General features: G+C 46.1%; 1 protein-coding gene across 2 annotated transcripts; it reads left to right on the plus strand.

Annotated features, from left to right (window-relative positions):
• Nucleotides 1–16,816: 16,816 nt before the first annotated feature.
• On the plus strand, nt 16,817–20,332 carry LOC101525145 (ALG10 alpha-1,2-glucosyltransferase). Of its 2 annotated transcripts, none has more exons than XM_004596432.4 (3): nt 16,817–17,021; nt 17,708–17,905; nt 19,262–20,332. In XM_004596432.4, the coding sequence occupies exons 1-3, from the start codon at nt 16,851–16,853 to the stop codon at nt 20,315–20,317; spliced, it is 1,425 nt and encodes a 474-aa protein (XP_004596489.2). In that variant the 5' UTR covers nt 16,817–16,850; the 3' UTR covers nt 20,318–20,332. The 2 variants fall into 2 exon arrangements, with proteins under 2 accessions (XP_004596489.2, XP_058511963.1); XM_058655980.1 differs by having other exon boundaries at nt 19,350–19,519.
• The last annotated feature ends 814 nt before the right edge of the window (nt 20,333–21,146 follow it).

A 21,146-nucleotide genomic window follows, 5' to 3' on the forward strand; every position in this document is an offset into this window, starting at 1 on the left:
TTACTAGGAAAATGCATGTTCTCGACCACAACCTGTGACTTCCCCATAGATATTTCAACTTTGGTTTACATTCAACCATGGTCTATATACCTTAAAATGGCTATAGATTGCTATTCAGCTGTCTCTTGTCTTTTTCAATGTTAGTATTTAGCATTTTATAGCATTGAAGCGTGATTTTGCTGAACCTGGCTGTTTTTCGGGTAGTCCAACTCTATAACTTTAACAGGACAAATGTCAACAGTTCAGGTGAATATTTTTGGGAGGGGTGTGCAGAGAAATCCTCAACACCCCAGAGAGGAGTATCTGATCTTTGTGTCCCACCCAGTGAGTCACAAGTGCATCCCGGCTGGCCACTTCTTGTCTGCTTCCAAGCCTTCCCATCTGTTCTCTGTCTGTCTATTCTAACTTGTTTGTTCGTGTTTGTTATGAGAGGTTTCTGGAGCAATCCTGATGGTCCTTATAAAAGAGAGTGGGGACCCAAAGTTGGAAGCAGGCAAGGGCCAGAGGAAGCTCCCCTCCCTAGTTCCGAAGGAAGCTTACTGTTCTTCTGTTTCCGCGGACCATCCAGGGATCCTGGCTGTCGCACCGATGTCCCTGAATCCTGCAAGGCAGGAATTGGGCTTCTTCCATCCCATATTGTAGGTCCAAATGGGGGTGGGCGACCTCAGAGTTCCTGGCCTCCGAAGGCACTCCTTTTCTCCCGTGGTCTCCTTGGCAGTAGGGATGTAGTCCTCGGTGGTTGTACTGATAGTCCTTGGTGAGGCTCCGGGAGTCTTCAGGGTTGGGGCACAAGCCTCCTCCTGTCCTCCTGCTCCGCTCTAGGGTCCGCCACCGACTCTATGCGTATGACCTCCTGTTAAGAGGTTGTTAGGATTGCTCCTGATTCCCTCCACATGTCTTTGTAGTTTTGCTATTGTCTAATGCTGACTCGAGACTGCTTTCTATGAGTTACCAGTTATGATCCTGATGGGTTATATTTCCCCCGTCTTCCTCACACCTACTGGGGTGATGTAAGATTTCTCTGCCCTCCCTCCCCATTTCCAAGTGTCATAGGGCTTTACAAGTTTGTTAGGTTTTACAATTCTTGATGTAGATCATAAGCAATCTGACTCATATCGATTGTTGGTTCATTGGTTACTTCACAATGTCTTATTGCTTGAGATACAGGATGTTAGGGGTTGGAATAATGTTACTGTTTTCTGCATTGACATCATTTCATAACAGCCACATCATCACAACCACAACAACATCATCAACACCAGAGTATAGCACCCTGGTAAAATAATGGGCAGCTGAGTAACCAACACATGCTTAATTAAAAGGAAACACAGAAGTCTTTTGGGAAAAATGATGCCATCGTCTGCTTCATGAGCATGTGATGAATTCTAGTAGTGGAAAGAGATTATTTGGGAGCAATCAGACATACATAAAAAACTTTACTGCTGTCTTGTCCAGTCTGTCCCGCCCCCCATCAAACTCTGGAAATTATTGATGCATTTTGATGCCAGACCCGACCCGACCAGCCCTCCACACAGCCCAGATAAAAACTGGCGTAAGCATCTCTATTAAGCAATCCCACCCCTATCTTGGTTCCGTGTCCATCAGAGGGGTAGTTACCCAGGAGGAAGATGCCCACCACCTCCCAACTAGGACACTCAAGTTTCTGGGTCCCGGCTTGGTTGGCATCCCAATCTGGTTATAATAGTTCTTATGGGTACTCTCATTCAAGCCTTCATGTCAAAATTCTAATACTCCCACAGTGTTTATGTTTACCATTGCTGGGAAAAACCAGAAATTCATTTCTATCCCATACAAAGGCTGGCACTATTCAAGAGTGTTACTGGGAAGCTTTTTATGATCGTAAAAACTCTGTAGCTGGCCGCGGGGCGGCCAGCAGGCAGAGCCTGGCACCATTTGGTGCACTGGCCGCCCCAAGCCAGGGACCCCCCCACTGCCTTGTGGCGGTGGTCTTAGCATGCTGGCTCCTCGTTCTCGGGTCCGGCTTGGCTGGGCCGCTCCTCCAGGGCCGCCCCAGCCCTGAGGGGCAGCCAGCCTCCTCTAGGCCAGCAAGGTTCCAGTCCCTCCCCCACTCGCCCCACCTGCAGCTTATGGCTGAGGGGCGGAGCTAGCCCTCCAGCCTGGTCTGGAGGTTCCCTTGTAGCAGGCTTACCCTGGGGGAAGCGGTAGCACTTGGGCCTGGGAGATAGCCAGGGACCCCCCCACTGCCTTGTGGCGGTGGTCTTAGCATGCTGGCTCCTTGTTCTCGGGTCCGGCTTGGCTGGGCCGCTCCTGAGAAATGTCTTTCTATACATTAACAGGCAAGAACAATCATAAGTCTAATGTGGAAAAAAAGTGACTGTTGTTACTATAGCTATTTTTTCCTTGAACTTTTTGATTATGCTACATAATAGTAAGCTTAAAGAAACAAGAGAAAAAGCTCAAAGCTGTGTAGATTGATTCCTTTAGAAAATAGCAAAGAATTAACAGGTTTTTCCCTAGGGATAAAATATGACACCTTTCAATAGTCCTAGATTAAAAAGGTACACAACCCTATCCAGTAATCACCAAGCCATTCTCGGGTCCCAGAATATGAGCAGTTTTTCAAGACTGGGGCAAAATTAAACTTTGATGTATTCGGGCAACACGAACCAAGGCCATTTGAGTTAGCAGGATATAGCATTTGAGGAACAGCTGGTGGTTTCTAATTGGAACGTAGCTTAGAAGAACAAAGTTGAATGTGCCTTGGTTTTACTGGTCCTTTTCCAGTTGATAAATCATTTCCTGTTTCCAGTCCATTGGCTTTGCTTTATCTTATCCAAAGCCCTCCTGGTGTATGTTACTCCCACCTAAACCATCAAATATCAAATAATCAACAACTCTCAAATCTTTATTTTTAGGACCAAATTATGATGTTAAAGACTTCACACTCTAGGCCAGTCAGCCATTTCTCGCCCTGCTGCTGACGTTTTGGGAAATGAATCACCATCTACTTTTGGCTTTCCCATTCTATTCTTAATCACTGCCCGCCTCTACCTTGAAGCGTGACTTCTTTCATCTAAATCTCCATTCCTCTCACCCCAAAACAGTATGTACTGAGAAGTATTTGTTTTCCACGCAGCTGCCAAGGGGAGGGCAGAGATTATCGCAGGGAATAAAGTTCACACGTCATTTTCTTAGATGCTCTTTGACCACAACACTTATGTGTAAGGGAGAAGAATGTGTCACTAATTGTAATTACTCATTTAGCTTCTTAGTCAAATCAGGCAGCACGAAATTTTATGAAAGACATTGGGTTCTCTCAGTCTGTTATCCAGGTGCATGGTTGTTCTTCGAAGATTATTCAGGTTAGCCAGTCTGAAGCCGGTCTTTCTCTCTCTCTCTCTCTCTCTCGCTCTCTCTCTCTCTCTTTTCCTCTCTTCATCCTTCCCTCCTTCCTGCCTCTTCCCCCCTTCCCTCCTTCCCTCTCATTTTTCTCTCTACTTTCTTTCCTCCCCTCTCTCACACTCCCTCCATCCCTTTATATTTTTTTCCTTCTCATCAGTCTACCTTCCAAGTAATTGAAAATAATAACATAAACATCTTTTTAAAAATCAGTAAGTTGGGCCCAGCGGCGTGGCCTAGCAGCTAAGTCCTCGCCTTGAAAGCCCCGGGATCCCATATGGGCGCCAGTTCTAATCCCGGCAGCTCCACTTCCCATCCAGCTCCCTGCTTGTGGCCTGGGAAAGCAGTCGAGGACGGCCCAAAGCCTTGGGACCCTGCACCCGCGTGGGAGACCCGGAAGAGGTTCCAGTTTCCCGGCATCGGATCGGCACGCAACCGTCCTTGGCGGCTCACTTGGGGAGTGAATCATCGGATGGAAGATCTTCCTCTCTGTCTCTCCTCTCTGTATATCTGACTTTGTAATAAAAATAAATAAATCTTTAAAAAAAAATCAGTAAGTTAAAATAGCTCTGGAAACTAATGTTATTTTAGCCATGTGTACTGACTGTGTGCCAGACACAGGATTTAAGTCCAGGTTTGTCAAAATGCAAAATCTACCTTCTTACCCATTAGGCTTTACAATCTCCAAAAGTATGTGATACAAAAGAACTTCCAGAATGCTCAGTCACATGTTGGGTAAAACAGTGACAATGCTTGTTAGCGTTCTGGGGAGTTTGTCACCTCCTGCACTGAGAGCAGTAGGTTTATGCAAATGGCATCAGAGAAGCACGATCAATCTAACCTAGTAGCACATTTGGCCAGCAGCTCCACACAGAAGCATCTAGTGGCTGCTGTGACTAAGTGAGCTTTTAGTCTCCAGCAGTAAGACTTGGACTGTACCACTGCAGCCTTCTTAGGCCCCCATGTTTGGTTTCATAAATGCAGATAAGCTGCAATGCTCACCTCCATTCAAACGAGGACAAGATGAGCACACACGCAAGGTGCATCCTGCGGTGTGTGGTAAAATGGAATTTCTTTGGTTTCAGCATGAGTTGGTTTCCGGCTGATAACAGATGTTTAAATCCCAGAGTCCTAACTGATGAGTGTGGGGTCTTTGGGGGAATGCTTGGGTCAGAGTGGGCTGCTGGTGTGGAGCCGCATGATGTATTCATGATGGCTTTACAAGGACAAGCTAGGTATATGGATGTCCTATCTTCCCAGCTCACCCCATGACCCTCCCTCCACATGCCTTCCCCCACCTACCACTCAGCAGACGGTAACTTCCTGGGGCTGCCCATCAGGGGTCATGACCCTCCATGAGCCACACTTAGCCTCCTCCATTTCTGAGCAGCTTCGCTAACCAACTTTGGTTGGTGCAGCAATGAAAAGCTGATGGATACCACAGTGAGGTCATGACTACTCACACCTGAAGATGTGGGATTGGTTTACACAGAATAGGTTGGCAGAGTTTGAAGAGCAAAGGAAAGGGAGTTTAGAATGCTACAAATGGAATGTAATGAATGATTGTGGTGAGAGCTCAGAATGCTGGCAGAAACACGAACTGAAGTTTTGGATGGAAACGAGGAGCATATTGGGAATTGGACAAAAGGCCGAATTACCATGTAGCAAGGAACCTGGCTGTGTCACTCATATCCTTAGGCTTTGTGGAGGACTGGATTTTAAGATGTTGGGCTGTTTTGTTTAGCAGATGCGATGTCAAGGCAGCGAAGCATTCAGGCTGCAGCATGGGTGTGCCTGCTTGCTGCCAACAAGCTCTACAGTGAGAATCAAGACTTAAAAAAGAAGGGAGCAAAAAACACATGCAAAATTCCCACTCTAGCCAGACAAAGGGTAAGGAAAACGTAGCATATTCAGCACAGTAGAGAAATGTCTTACCTAAGAGATTTAGCACAGGTGAAACTGAGCAAGGTGGCCAGGGTCATGGAGGAAGACAGGGAGGCATTTCTGAGGCTTTAGCTGGAGAAGTTCTAAGGTTTCAAATGAGACTTGCAGCTTTTGCACTTAAGTGAATACTTTGGGCCCATTAGGGACAGAATTAGGGACAGAATGACTGCATTTGTATGTGAGGAATGCTGAATTTTGAAGAATTGAAGTTCCAAACGTGAATGCATTTGCTGCAACATGATTTGTCTCCCCAACTTGCTCAGATGTTTAAACCCCAAGATCATAAATTCACAATACTGCAGAAAGCAGAGGCTCGACCCAGTTGTGGCATTCAAGGCCTGGCCCTCTGAGAGTGGTTGCATTCGATCAAGGAGCTGGGGTGGGCCCTCCAGAAGGTGCCATGGGGAGGACCATGGGGAGGACCATGGGGAGGACCATGGGGAGGACTGTGCTCTGCGGCTCGGTGCTCCCTTGATCCTCTGCACATGTGCTGCCATCTGCTGCCCTTGGCAGAAGTCCACTTACAGGGCTGCCTCATGCTGGCCTGTGACCCTCCAAAACCTCCTTGCTCCCTATGTTACCCGTTGCCAGTATTTTAACAGTACTAACTAAAAGCCAATACAAAAATTAAAGCATAAGCTTATTTTATTGCGTAAAATTTTGGAAATCCAAGCAGTTTTCTCATAAGTCATTTATCTATGAACTGTTTTCAGATCGTTCAGATTCATGGGTCTTAAAATGTTTTACATGAATTTATGCCCATCTTGAATTCCATTTTTCAAAAGCTTTTTGAAATATGTGTGCACGTGTGTGGGGGCTTTGCCGCTCATCCTTATACGTAATATGTAGCATCTAAAGGAAGAAGAATAGATACTGAGGGAGTGTCAGCAGTCATTGGGCCCAGGCTTTGAAGGTTTAGGGGACAAGAGAGATGGCCTAGGGTTTGCTTGAATTTCAAACATTGATGCAAGAATCAGTTTGTGATTTCTTTTCCAGTCATCTCCTTTGATCAAAGTGTGGATGCTTTTCAGCTAGTCCAGAGGTGTACAAGAAAGATGGCAGAAAAATGAAATGAAAAAATGTCTGCTCTCCTTTTGCCTAGATTCCTGGCTTTTGTGGAATTCTCGATAAACCGTGTCATTTCTTAGGACCTCACTTAAATTCATAAAATGGGGAGATGTGGCTGGTCTATTTCAAAACCATCAGAACATGTATAGGTGTTACCTACATGCATTGAACAAATTCATGGTTAAGTCTGTGGTTGATGAATACCAATCAGAAACAGTGATGTAATTCATTAATTCACTCAAAATTCTGAGAGCCAACTATGAACCAGGAACTTTTCTATATGATCTAATTATACCAGAAGCCATAACAGCTTATACTTCACTTGTTGTAACCATGACACTTACTTTTAAGCAAAGCACAGAAATGAAAATAAAAATCTATCAGATAAATGAGTTGCCTCCCAGAGTATCTGCAACCTTCTGTTGTAGGAGACTGCCTCTTGACATAGGGCTCCTCACCATCCTGTGAGAGCCAAGGCTGCAAGTTTCATTTCAATACAAGGAAGTTTCCTTCTTCAACCTTCGCTAACATCCTATTTGAGTTCTTAATAAAATCACCCATTACCTAGATGGATGATTTTAATTCTCTGGAAATTAGGAACACTTACCTTACTTGGCAGCTCATTCACCAGTGAATCTAAGGAGCAGTGCCATTGAGGGAAGTGCCAACTTGGATCAAACCAAAGACTGTCCTAATTTACCACGCAGGTGACTTCAGATGCCCATCTCTCTAGATCCAGATTTTTCAGCTGTTAAATAGTCGTCTGTAGCTACTTTGCCATTTCTTTAAACTGTTTTTAAGTAAAAGTCAAAAACCATCTTCTTCAGCTTTGGAAATCTGTGTCTAAGCAACATATGACATTATTTTTCCATCTAATATATTGGAGTATGTCCAATTTAAGTAAAAATAGTAAAAAAAAATAATAAAGTAGGCCTTATAAAAACTCTTAAGAAAGTCGTCAGTCCTTTCCTGATATGGGACAAAACACCAGGAAATAGCACCATCATGAGCCAAGCAGTGTGATGTCATCACAGCAGACCAAAACCCAGATGGAGGGCGAGAGATGCCACGCTTGCCCAGATCAAACATGCATCAGCAATTTTGCTGCATGGGGAATTTGTTTTAGAATACAACAGTCCATTTCTTCTCTTCATTGTCTTCCTCCTTTCAACCTGGCATTTTCTGTTTGGCACAGCAGTAGCCTACAAGTTTCCTTTGTCCAAATCGTAGATGTTGCCATTTCTTCCCCAATGGGAAAAGAAGTAGGTGGAGCTAGAAATAAACCTGAACTGAGAGCTTCTTTTTTTCCCCCCCGCTACAGTTGCTTCTATTCTGCCTGCTGTGTAAACTTGATTGAACAAGCATTTTTCCCCCTGGAACTCATTTGCATTTATAGGATGAGTTTACTTAAGAGTATTTCTTTTTTTTTTTTTTTTTAAAGATTTATTTTATTTTCATTACAAAGTCAGATATACTGAGAGGAGGAGAGATAGAGAGGAAGTGGAGCTGCCAGGATTAGAACCAGCGGCCATATGGGATCAAGGCGAGGACCTTAGCCACCAGGCCACGCTGCCAAGCCCTACTTAAGAGTATTTCTAAAAATGTATTCCTTTGTGCTTGTGGAGGCGCGAGGGTCATGTGTCGTACGAGTGCACCGTTAAACCTGTGACGACTGCAGGTTGCATCATTCACTTGTAGAGAGAAGCTAACGGTCACTTTCAGCACTGGCATGAGATAGAGTCAAATATCGGCAGCAAATTCTGAGAGCACTTCTCTTTACAACATCTTTGTTTCCCAGATAAAATGGTTTTTATTCATTTCCTTATTTTCTAATTACAAACAGAATTAAATAGATATTGTGCCATATTATGGGGTAAGGAAACTCTACAATCTACAGTCTCTGTTCACTCCGCAATGATTGGCCATTAAACCTCACTGGAAATGTCATGCCGGGGATAAGAATGTATTCATCAGGCATCCGCCCTGAGAGTGCCCGGGCGTCCTTGTGCTGAGCGCTGCTTTACTGCCACAGAGGCCGAGCTTGGCTCCCATTCGTCAGGGCGCCTTCTCATTCCGGCCTTCTTTGCTTCATCCTGTGAGGACCTGTGATTCTGGTGGGCTTAACAAGTAATCCAGGATACTGTTCCCAGGTCAAGATTCTTAGCTTCATCACATCCAGGGAGTACCTTTTGCCATGTGAGATTCCAGGGATTTGCAAGAAGACATCCTTGGAGGTACCATTATTTTTCCTCTAATACTGGTGGATAATAACATGAAAGCTCCACTCATTGATTATAGAATTGTATGCAACTTGCTGAAATCGTATTCCCTCCCAAAGCTGTAATGTGGCAGTCTTCGTTATCTCCAAGTGTTAGGATAAGTAGTGGGAATCAAATTGGTAAGATTAGTTGGATAATGCCTAACACAGTGACTGCATGTTATTAACTAGACTAATATGTCTGCAGCTTGAGTGATCAATGATTTCTTTCCAAGGAAATAACCTATTTCAAATAATAATTTTCACATGTCTCATTATTTCACTGCTATGTTTATTATAAATAATGCTAAATTTCAAGTTAGAAGATCTGCCTTTTTGGGTAATTGATTTAACCCCTTCAAGCCCCTCTTGGGATGTGTGCCATTGTACTCTGTAGTACCAAAGCGTCATATAAACTGGCCAAGCAAGCCAGACCTTAGCTCCTGGAATGGCATGAAAAATGACCCTTGGCTGTTAGGTCCAGTTCGCTTTGGTTAGGTCATTTTCCTTATTGACTGCTCTGTCAAAGACTCTAAGCAACACCATGAGTATGTAACATACCCACTGTTGGGATGACTGTTTCTGCGTATCTACCAGTCTTCTGGGAGAGAACAAGTGCTCCTGCAATCATATAAAAATTACTTTTATTTATTTATTATTAAAAATGTTTTAAATGCATTATTTTGTGATACAGTTCCATAGGGATTTCTCTTCCTCCTCTCCAATCCTCTCCCCCTCCCACTGGCTTCTCCTATATTATTATGATAGTACATTCCTTCATAAACAGTCTTAAGTCCATCATTCAGCTATTTAAGTATATCCTAATGTTGTAGGCCTGGACAATGGCAGAGAGTCCAGCATCCTGTTGTCAAAATATATTTAAACAATTTCATTGGGAGTCCATCTTTAATTTGGAAACAGAGCTGCATACTGCACTGTATCTTCACACCTGGAAATGATCGTCTCTATTACAGTTACTATACATCCCCTTAAGTGAAAAACCATAAAACAAAACCAACAACAGGAAGAAAAAAAAACAGAAAATTTACAAATAACATTAAGTTGAATGACATGCTACTGAATGGCCAATATGTTGCTGAAGAAATGAAAAAGAAAATCAAAAAGCTTCTTGAAGAAAATGATGCTACTTATGTGATTTATAAGTCAGTGAGAAAATTAATAAGAAAAAAAACTTTTTTTGAAGAAATGAACGTAAAAAAAAATCAAAACCCCTAAGATACAGCACAGACAATATTGAAAGGATCATTGATCTTATATTTTGCATGAATGCTGCCTTATATCGGATAGAGCATATGGTATTTGTCTTTTGGGGATTGACTTATTCTACTAGGCATATGGGTCCTAAGTTAGGGCCATTGGTGATTACAAATGGTAGAACTGCATTCTTTTTAATGACTAAGTAGTGTTGCATGGAGTATAGCACGGTTTATCTATCTACTACTCTTTGTTGGGCATCTGGGTTGGTTCCATGTCTTTGCTATTGTAGATTGTGCTGCTGTGAATATAGAATTACAGATCCCTTTCTTACATGCAGATTTCATTTCCTTTGGATACATTCCTAGAAACGGGATAGCTGGGTCACACAGCAGACCAGTTTTCAGTCCGCCAGGCATGCTCAATGCTGATTGCCATAGTGGTTGTACTACACTGCCACCAACAGTGGAGGAGGGTACCTCTCTCTCCACATCCATATTAGCAGTTGTTGTTAGTAGAGTCCTGGATGTAGGTCAGTCTCACTAGAGTTGGTGAAACCTTGATGTGGTTTTCATTTTTATTTCCCTGACAGCTAGGGAGCCTGGGCATTATTTTAAAAGATTAGCTGTTCTTTATTTAAGCGTGGACATTTGTTACATATATAAAAAAATCTCTTTGGTGGTTATTTTGTGTTCACACGGTGAAATCATGATAAAATTTGCAATTGTATCTGTGCTATTTGTGTTGTAAAATCATGTTGTAAGAGCACTTTAATTCCTCCAACTATATTGATAACAATCTAAACAACCCACATTTATCATGTGAGCCTCACAGGTTTGCATTTAAAAATATTCCTTCAATAGACAGAATTCTAAGGGATTATTGATGTCCTTGCTAGAAACATGGAATAGGATTATCAATGATAAAACAGAGGTACGCATTCCACTTTATGGAAAATAAGATGTTTCATTATTTGTCTGTTTATTTATAAAAATTATTGGATGTGCCTGGTGAGATATAAAGGAATACGTAGATTTCTCTTGAGAATACTCTTATATGATATATTTGTATTTATCTGAGTCTGAAGAGAGCAGCCTAAAACGACATGCTATTAAAATGCAAATGTAACATCATTTTACCAGGAACAAACCCTCTGCAGCAGGAGAGATGGAGCACAATAATTTAATTCACACTGAAAAACGACTCCTTCCATTAGCACAGACTTTCAAAAGGGGAAGAAAGTATTGACTTGGAAGTTACTTCAGTCTTCATCTTTTGAGAGATTCAGTTTTTATTATTAAGGGTACAAGTGCTTGTAAAAATTATATAAGACAGAGCTGTATTTCGTCGGGTTCAGCCAACCCAGTGGATGTGAGTTACCTTGGAGGAGCGGTAAGGGAGGCATGACTGCGGAGAGCCAGGCATGAGATCTAAAGGTGTTTCTGAGAACCAGTGACTCCGAGGAGGCAGGTGTAACTTCATGCATCTTGGAACCTGGCGTTACTTTGATGTCCTTGGGAAAAAAGTGACACACTTCTGGAGATTCAAATAACCTGTAATAAAAAGACTGTTTCTCCACTGTATAATTTCTTCTGAAAAAAAATTCGATTTGAATGAATTCCTCCAAAGCCTGCCATGCCTGCTTACTGCCTGGTGCACGCGTCTCTAACAGGACAGCTCTTGGCGCTCCCCTTGCCGGTCATCTTTGACATCTAGTTGCCTTGCCTTCTGGCCTGAGCATCTTTGTTTCCCAAGTGGTGTGATGGGTTGTACAGAGACAGACAGAAAAGGAGAGAGATCTTCATGTGCTGGTTTACTGCACAAATGTCTGCGATGGCCAGAGCTGGGCCAGACTTTCGGCCAGGAGTCTGAAAATACATGTACGTCTCTCAGGGTCGGTCGCAGGCGCAAGTATTTGACTAAGTTGCACTGCTTTCTTAGACATATCATCAGACAGTTAGATAGGGAGTGAACTGGGGGTATTCCAGCTGGCACTCATGTGGGAGGCTGGTCCTAACAGCTGTACCCACTCTGCCACAACGCTGGCCTCAAAAGAAAACGTTTTAAAAATTTTTACATAGTCTTATGTTTTATGGCAACAGTAAAAGTATCCCAATAGTAATTGTAGTCAATCCAATTTGGACTAAGTTCTCTTAGGCATGAGAAAACTTTAGGAAACTGTCAAAGTCATTAACAAAATGCTACATTTTACAAAAAAGGACTTTAAGGTGTTCTAGGGATATTCATTCTATGAAAACTGCACAGAATTCAACACTGTCCAAAATATTCTTACCTTTAATTTTCCATAAATTTTTGGAAGGAATTGTATGTCTTTGAAAATCTCGCATGTGAAGTCATTGACATAGTGTGCGACTGCAGTCCAGTAGCAGAACTAGCCACTGCGTCCCCAGAGATGAACGTCACCGATTCCCCCCTGCGCCGCTGGCGTTCACGGTGCGGGAAGAGGAGAGCAGCTTTCTGGCTGGTGCCCCTGCTGCTCCCGTGTGCACACACGCCTTCAGCTCGGCCTTGGTTCATCGAGCTCCTGAAGGAGAGCCTGAATCACACTGTCTAAACAGGGTAATGAACTGTGAGTGTATTTAAAAGTGTTATAAACAAAGCTAAAATTCATTCTTCCAAACAGATTAAGTCAATTTGTATTGTTCTATGCTCCTAGCATGGAATTTCTTAATCAGTCCTTTACCAATCAAACATATTTTATAACCTTTGATGTGGCATCCCTGGGTTCTAATTCATTTTCTAATTTTAATAAGACAGGGTGTATTTTTCCTGAAATGTCATGTAAAGGGTGATTATGATCGACAAGCGCTCATCAGATTTTCCATAGGATCTGGTAAGCACAAGGCTCACTATTCAAGTGTTACTAAACCGATTTGTCCAGATGGAATCAGCTGCAACTCCTGAGCCAATAATCTTGCAGACTTGGGCCACGGGCTACCGATGTTCCTAGTTCGCTAGGATCCAGACTGTTCCCACCCCCATCAGTAGTGCCCAATGGCTCTCGCTTCTCTCATTACAAAATGTAGGATTGCATCCCACAATCCTTGTTTTATCCATTCACCCAGGTTACACGTCACTGAGTAACTACTGAGCACCCCTGTGTGTCTGGCACGGTGTACGGCATCGGGCACTTCAGCTGCCAGCACAGTTGACCTGTAAATACTCTGTCACTGAGCATCATACTGACATGTAGATGCACTGGCTTAGGTAGCTGTACAGGACTACCAACGTAAAACAAGCACTTGTCCTTCACACCTGTGGGCAAGCAGCCACAGACGGGCGGCAGCAGCTCAGTGCAGTATGGACCGCATCTGGGTTCTCTGCTCAGAACTCAGACTGCAGATACTTGACACTCTTCCTGGAGAAAAGCAGCCGCGTCTGCAGGCATTTCCAATGTTCCTGCTTGAATGTGATAGATACACAGTTGACTCTAAATGTTTGTGACAGTAATATTCTATACATAGGGTTTGTATTTACAAAACTTATGTTAACTACTACCTCTTAGAATGTCTGTACAGATATGGGACATACACACATCAGAGACCTTCACCTGAGGATAGAGAAACATAAGGTCAGGGGTTAGAGTTAGGGAACAGAGTCTGTAACGCTATGAACAACCAAGTTGAAATAGCTAATATGCTACGATAGAAAGGCTTGTCTACCCAGAACTTTGTGCTTGGGTCAGTGGCAATGACTATAAGTTGAGTAGAAAGCACACAAGTAATTGACCCAAACCCACTCATAATAACTGAACATTTTACATCAAAGAAAGCATAGTATTTTCAGTTAAGTTATATTTTTATGATTCAGAAATAAAAAATTTCTGAGTAGGTAAATGGAATCAAAATATTTGTGATCGACCATCTAACATTTTGATGAACCTGACTTGACTAGTCTACTTAGACTTAGCTGAGGAACACACAGACAAATGCTAGCTAGGGAATTTGCACTCAATCAAATCTGGAACAGCACATACTTAAAACTGTATTTAAATTATATCAATAAAATTAATTTTCAAAGGAACAACTTGTATCTGAATGGATATTTCAGTTTGCAGCACCTAACAGAAATGTTGTGCGATTGTTTTTGGTAACCAGAATTTGGCTACTCAGCTGACTGTGGTGTAAGCTAAGTGAGTAGCTGGAAATCCTAAAGTAAGAACAGAGGCGGAGGAGGTCTGGAAGTATTGATTCTGCTTCTCTCCACTTCAAAAAATAAATAAATAAAGATTTCAAGGCAAAAATATTAGTACCCAATGGCCAATTGTAGGTAAGGACCAGTAATAACTGACTGGGTGCCTGCCCCAGGGCAGACCTGTGAGCCCCATTGCCGATGCTAATCCGGAGAGCCGTTCTGGGGTCCGGTTGGGTCCTGGTTCTGGGAGAGTTGCTCGCGCCCTCTAGTGGAAGTAAGTTTAAGGGAAAAAGCAGCGCTAGTCTCAGACCTCTATGTATGTATGGTTGTATCATCAACTATTGATACTTGATATTTCGAGACAGTGATAAATGTTGTCATAAAATACTACATTAAATAAATGTGAGCCCTCCAGTGTCATTCAGAAAAACAAACAAGAAAAGAAAACCTCATCAGAACACTGTGGGTCCACAGTTGCGGACACTGCGGGGGGTTGAGGACATCTGCCTGACTGTGTGAGGTTAGGCCTTCTCACCGGAGGCGCAGGTTGCCTCTGTGCCGCCTGATTTAGCATTCTGCAGCTATTTTAAAGAGTCTGAATCTGCACCAAACGTCTTTAGCCTTATCCACCCAAGGTTGAAACCCTGTCCCTTCCACATTGCACATTAACTTGGGTCTGATTGCCTTTTCATTGATAAGTGGTATCATAAATGTCAATGCAAATGCTGAAATTTTACATTTAGCAAGATACTTTCTGCTTGTTAAATATGGTTCCTGGCCAAGGAAATCTGGGATGGTTGAGGGAATTGAAACCGTGTGCTTACAAACTTTTTTTTTTTTTTTTTGAAGGAAACAGGAGGGGTGGGGGAGGGAAGGAAGTATCTTAGGGTAAATCTTCCATTTGAGGAAGAGCTTAGAATTCCAGCGGCAAGTAAGCTTCCTGCAAATGCAAGCCCAGCTTCCTGGAGTGTTTCAGAATGAGAAGTACTGAGGAGTTAATGTAATGGCTTCTTGCAGGAGGGGGGGAAGTATCAATGTATCTATTAAAATACAAAAACATTTACAGATTATAATTAAATCCGTGTTTTCCCCTTCTAACTTTCACTTTGATTGGCTTATTGATGCTGGAATGTCATGAGAAAAAGAGTCGCGTTCACATCGTAATGTTTATGATTCTGTTAAACCTCATGTAGTTGAAGAGCATTCACTCTTCCCTGGAAATCTGCTTGTTGAACTGGCAGCAGCCACGGGAGAACCACCGCGTCTTGGAGCCCTTCGACAAGCAGAAAAACCCCGCGGTCTGAACGTGCGTGCATAGGGTAGAAAGATGGAGGTACCCACATAACCTCCTCCGTCCGTCACTTCGCTGAACACCTGCTCCAGCCCATTTTTTCCCCAAATAGCTTCTTGTAATCCAAGAAGATAGCACAAAAATGTTCCCTGTGATGTTCCCTAAGCATGGAATAGTTCAGCCTAGTAATGAGTGTCTCCCACAAAACAAACACCCATGAAATATAGGGTGGGAATGCTACAAGGCGAGTTTGAGCTGAATGTTAATGATCTGGTTCTTAAAGATGAGGTAAATAGCTTCATTAAATCTCTAGAAGTGTTTCTTTTCATAGGAAGTCATTAACTCAAAGGGGTGACTGAAGTGCGTCCAGGGCCCAGATGTCTTGGTGGCAGTTGTTACGGAGAGCTATGCAGGACATACGTGACTGGCCCTTTCCTGGCCCCTTCAAAATGCCCACTATTTCAGGAAGGTTGTGCAGGCGGTAATAAACCGGGAGATGCCCAGGTTCAGGGTGATTCGGGTCACAGGAGAGCGAGGGCTGGAAAGGCAGGGCAAGTCCGCCACCTCCTGGTGAGAGCGGAGGCCGCGCCGTCCCGCTGCTCCGCTCTGACAAGTTCCATCTCCTCCCGGTCGTCCTGTGGGGGAAGCGACAGGGAACGAACGGGGAGGGGATCAGTCTGAGAAAACTGAGGGGGGCTGGACTGGCCTCGTCGGAGAGCAAGAACGGAGCTGAGATCCCGGGGGTCCACACCCCGAGAGCGCATCTCCCCCGGAACGCCGGGCGGCTGCGGGGCACTGCGAGGCCCGGCTCCTCCCGGGCGGCCTTCCGCTGACGTCCCGCAGCCTGGAGAAGCCCGCGCCTGCAACTGTCGGCCGCGGGAAAGCTTTTGGGGGTGCCCCAAACGGGGCGCGCACCGCGCCGCTCACTGCGGCTCTCTACGCTTACTTCAGGAGGAGAATCCGACAACAACCCGTCTCGCCCACGGAGTGACAGCTCCCACGGGGGACACCCATACAGCCCCCCAAATCCCAACGCGATGCTAGTGGCGGACCCGCGGCCATCTCCCCAGGGGCCCCTCGCGCGCTCGGTGACGCGAGCAGCTGATTTAAAGGCTGAAGGTATCCGGTCCCCGGAGACCGGAACCGGACCAGACACAGGGCAAGGCCGCCCCCTTGCGGGGAGCGGCCGGAATGCGCCGGAAATAGCTTCCGGAAGCCGCCCCGGTCCCGCCCGGGCAGATTCCGAGACCCGCCCCTCCCGGGAACTCCAGCCACTCCGGGCCCTCGGGCAGTGTGATTGACAGAGCGACGGTCCGGTCCCTACCTGAAAATCTTCCCTCCGGAAGCCGACGCTTAGCCCTTCCGAGTCTGCGCGCTCCCAGCAGCCTCTGCCTTCCGGCCGTGCTCAGCCAGGCAAGGCCAGTCCTGCTTTGCGCGCCCATTTCGAGCCGTGGTTGTCAGCTCAGCGTTACAAGCTGAGATTTCTTTTCTTTTTTGAGTTATTTTTCTTTCCGCCGGGCAGGGGCAGTGGCGGCGGGGATGGCGCAGCTGGAGGGGTACTACTTCTCGGCCGCCTTGAGCTGCACCTTCCTGGTGTCCTGCCTGCTCTTCTCCGCCTTCAGCCGGGCGCTGCGGGAGCCCTACATGGACGAGCTCTTCCACCTGCCGCAGGCGCAGCGCTACTGTGAGGGCCACTTCTCCCTGTCGCAGGTGGGGTCCCGGCCCCTGGCAGCGGGGGTGCCTGTCCGCCCCAGCCTCAGGTCGGAGCGCAGAGTGACAGCTGACAGCGACTCCCTCCCCAGGGGACGGGGGCAGGCTTTGGTCTCACACGTAGAGTAGAAACAGAAATAGACAGGTCGTCCTTCCTCTTTGTCATCCAGAACAGTGTGAGTGCTTAGAAGCATGTATGAAGTCTATTGTTGCAGAAACCCCCGAGGCTCTGTCTCAGCTTGTGGTGGCCTTGGGCTTGTCCTGCGTTTTGGTGACTCACCTGCGAGGTGACAGACCTGTTTTTGGTGACTCACCTGCGAGGTGACAGACCTGTGAGATCGGTAACAACTCCAGGGCACGTCTTAGCACGCTGCGTGCGTGTGGGCTTGTGGAACCTTCTCCCTAGACCCCTCAGGATGCCAGACCACGTTTCTTGTTCAGAACATGTGTAATGCAGCCTGGGTAACAAGTGGTGAAAAGTAGAAACAGGTTTTTAAAGGTGTTACCCGGAGGGATGGGGCAACATTGTGAAAAGAGATTTAAAAGCTGTGACCTACTGAGTACTCCATAACCGTGACGTGACACACAGTAACTTCTTCCGATTCCTCAGGCACATGTAGAAGATGTGTTGGATTCTGTCTTATGATCCTTCCTCCCACTTTGCTCTCTGCCTTTCCGTTGTCCAGTGGGACCCCATGATCACTACGCTACCCGGCTTGTACCTGGTGTCGGTCGGGGTGGTCAAGCCCGCCACGTGGATCTTTGGGTGGTCAGAACACATTGTCTGCTCCATCGCGATGCTCCGATTTGTCAACCTGCTCTTCAGCGTCGGCAACTTCTATTTACTGTACCTGCTTTTCCGCAAGGTGCCACCCAGACACAAGGTATGTTTGAAAATAAGATGCCAAGCGTTTATGTTCTGGGGCTAACATGTGGCGGGCAGGATAAAACCCCAGCCTGCAGTGCCTGCACGAGGCCGGTTCGAGTCCTGGATGCACCACTTCCAACCCAGCTCCCTGCTGATGTGCCTGGGAGAGCAGCCGAGGATGGCCCAAGGGCTGAGCGCCAGCCCCCACATGGGAGACCCAGCATGGGCCAGCCCTGGCCAGGGGGGCCGTTTGACAAGAAAACCAGCAGGTGAAAGATCTCTCTCTTTTCCTCTCCTTGCCTTCCTCTCTCTGTAACTCTGCCTTCAAATAAATAAATGAATGTTTTGCCTTTGTAAGTGCTGGCCTGGGCGTTGAGTTCTGTCCCAGCTGCTTTGCAGTTCTGTTACTGTGGGGTGGCTTACAGCTCTTAGTGGCTCTTACTCTGTTGACTGGGAAGGGTGTTGGATTCATGGAGGGTAGGGGGCGTGATGGAAGGTGTTCAGAGCAGTCCCTGACGTGTTGTTATGGATAATCATCTTTGACTGAGAGACCTGGCTGCAGCGGTGTCGACTGTGAGAGCGAGGTTAGACTTGAGCGCTCAGAAGGCTGCTGAGAGTGACCCCCAGCGGGCAGGCGCTGGCTCAGAGAGCGCCCAGGGCTGCAGGCCAGACAGAGTGGGCAGAAGCAGGAAGGCCCCGGAGCAGCAGGGCTCCAGGAGGCACGGTTTGGAATTGCAGGATTTAGTGTACAGGCTTGTAAGGCTTGCTGGGGACAGGGGTGGGAGGCCTGGATGTCCTTCCGGGTCATGGAGAGGGCTTGAGAGACTGATTTTCTCCTGGGGATGACATCAGATTTGTTGATTTGGGGGAAGGGGGGTTACAATTTAAGGCTCTAAGAGCACTTTCAGACCTAAAATAGTCTGTCGGGAAGGTGTAAGGAAGACAGCGTGAGCCAGGGCCTGGTGCTGGCAGGAACTCCCTGTAGTCTCGTGCCTGTGGGACTAGGACGGTGATGGCTAACCCCGCCGCAGGTGCCGAGAGTGGCGCTCCGGCCCAGCACCTGCGTGCTCCATCCTGCCTGACCCACCCCAGCTCCTCGGGTCTGGAGCTCGTGGCCCCTCAGGTGTTCACCCGGTGGCTCAAATGTTCTAGGCCATCAGGGTTCTGGTGCGTAGGACACTATCTTAGGGGTTACTAAAAAATGCCGGGAAGTATAGTTCCCCGCGTTATGTTTTGGCAAAGCCAGAAGTAAAATGAGTTGTCCACAGTGTTTATCTCGATGCAGTGGCACTCTCTCTTTCTGGTGTTGAATGAATCTGTGGCCGCGTTGTCTCATGAAGGTAACTTCACCGTGTTCTTTCCTCCCTCCAAGGCCGCCTCGAGTGTCCAGAGGATCTTGTCCACCCTGACCTTGGCAGTGTTCCCCACACTCTACTTCTTTAACTTCCTTTATTACACAGAAGCGGGCTCGCTCTTTTTCACTCTCTTCGCCTACCTGATGTGCCTGTACGGCAACCACAAGACGGCGGCCGTGCTCGGCTTCTGCGGCTTCATGTTCCGCCAGACCAACATCGTGTGGGCCGCCTTCTGCGCCGGCAACGTGCTGGCCCAGAAGCTCTCGGAGGCCTGGAAGGCGGAGCTGCAGAAGAAGGAGGAGGAGAGGCCCTCTGCGGGCAGGGTGCCCCTCGCGGACCTCCGCAGGCTCCTCCGGTTTCTGTGGGTGCACGCACTGACCCCCAAGAACCTCGGCGCGCTCTTGCTGGCCACGTGGCCCTACGCCGTCTTGGGCTGTGCCTTCTGTGCGTTCGTGGCCATCAACGGCGGCATCGTGGTGGGTGACCGCAGCAGCCACGAGGCCGTCCTGCACCTGCCGCAGCTCTTCTACTTCCTCTCCTTCACCCTCTTCTTCTCCGCTCCACACCTGCTGTCGCCTGGCAAGGTGAAGGCGTTCCTCGGCCTCGCGTGGAAGCGCAGGATGCAGTTCTTGGCGCTCACCCTGGTCTGCGTGTTTGTGGTTTGGAAGTTCACGTATGCCCACAAGTACTTGCTAGCAGACAACAGGCACTATACGTTCTACGTGTGGAAGAGAGTCTTTCAGAGGCACGCGCTTGTCAAGTTTCTGTTGGTTCCTGGCTATGTGTTTGCTGGTTGGAGTATCGCCGACTCCCTGAGATCGAAATCCATTTTCTGGAATTTAATGTTTTTCGTGTGCGTGGTCGCGGTCACAGTTCCTCAGAAGCTGCTAGAATTCCGTTACTTCATTCTACCCTACATTATCTACAGGCTTAACATACCTCTGCCCCCCACATCCAGACTCGTCTGCGAACTGGGTTGTTACGTGGTTGTTAACTTCCTAACCTTTTATATCTTCCTGAACAAGACCTTCCAGTGGCCAGATAGTCAAGACATTCAGCGGTTCATGTGGTAATGTGAGGACATTGTGAACTCTGAAAGTATAGTTACAGTGCACACTGGACGCTGCACAACCAAACGAGTAGAAAGGAATAGATTTTTTAAGGCGCAATCATGATCTTTCAGATCACATCCATTTCTTGTGAGTTAGAAGTAGGCAGACTTGAGATCTCTGTTGTTTTGAAAACTGAATCAGATAATGTTTGTCATTTTCGTTATACAGCAATGTCCTCTCGAATAAAGTTCTTCACTTTATCTGCAACAAGCGTGTGGTGAGAGTTGAAGGCTCGAGTTTAGGCTTTGCAGATGGAGAAACCCTGGGAAGTGTGGCTGGCACGGCCCGGGGGAGCCGGCACTCTGTGGATGTGAGGAGTCCGTTTTTGTCAGAATTTCGACCATGTTGTGTAAATATGGTCAACAGACTATAAAGGAGTTTTTTACATTCAACTTAAAATGTAATAATCCAAGAAGGTTAAATAAATGCAAAGTTCTAGACTGCTTCAAAATGAAGCCTGTTTAAAGGAAAAATAAAATATTACTGGCTACTCAAAATGCTTGAAAAGTTTCATCGAGTTTAAGAAAACTCTATGTTCATAGTGCTGCAACTAATTTATTTCTTTTCTTTTGAATGATGTAGCACAGTGAGAAATGTTTAGAAATGATTAGGTCGTATACTTGGCTGAAAGCTAATGTCGGGTGAATATGTTCTTGATCACAAGTGAGAGGGCGTCAGGAAGCTTGTGGAAACCACTTAGAGGACAAAGCCTTTGGTGGATGCTGAGGTTTTGTACCACAATGAATTCATCTTGTATTCAATGTTTTGATGGATGTTTTGAAGTGCTTTT

Source organism: Ochotona princeps, chromosome 27 (assembly GCF_030435755.1).
Source record: "Ochotona princeps isolate mOchPri1 chromosome 27, mOchPri1.hap1, whole genome shotgun sequence".
NCBI lineage: Eukaryota > Metazoa > Chordata > Mammalia > Lagomorpha > Ochotonidae > Ochotona > Ochotona princeps.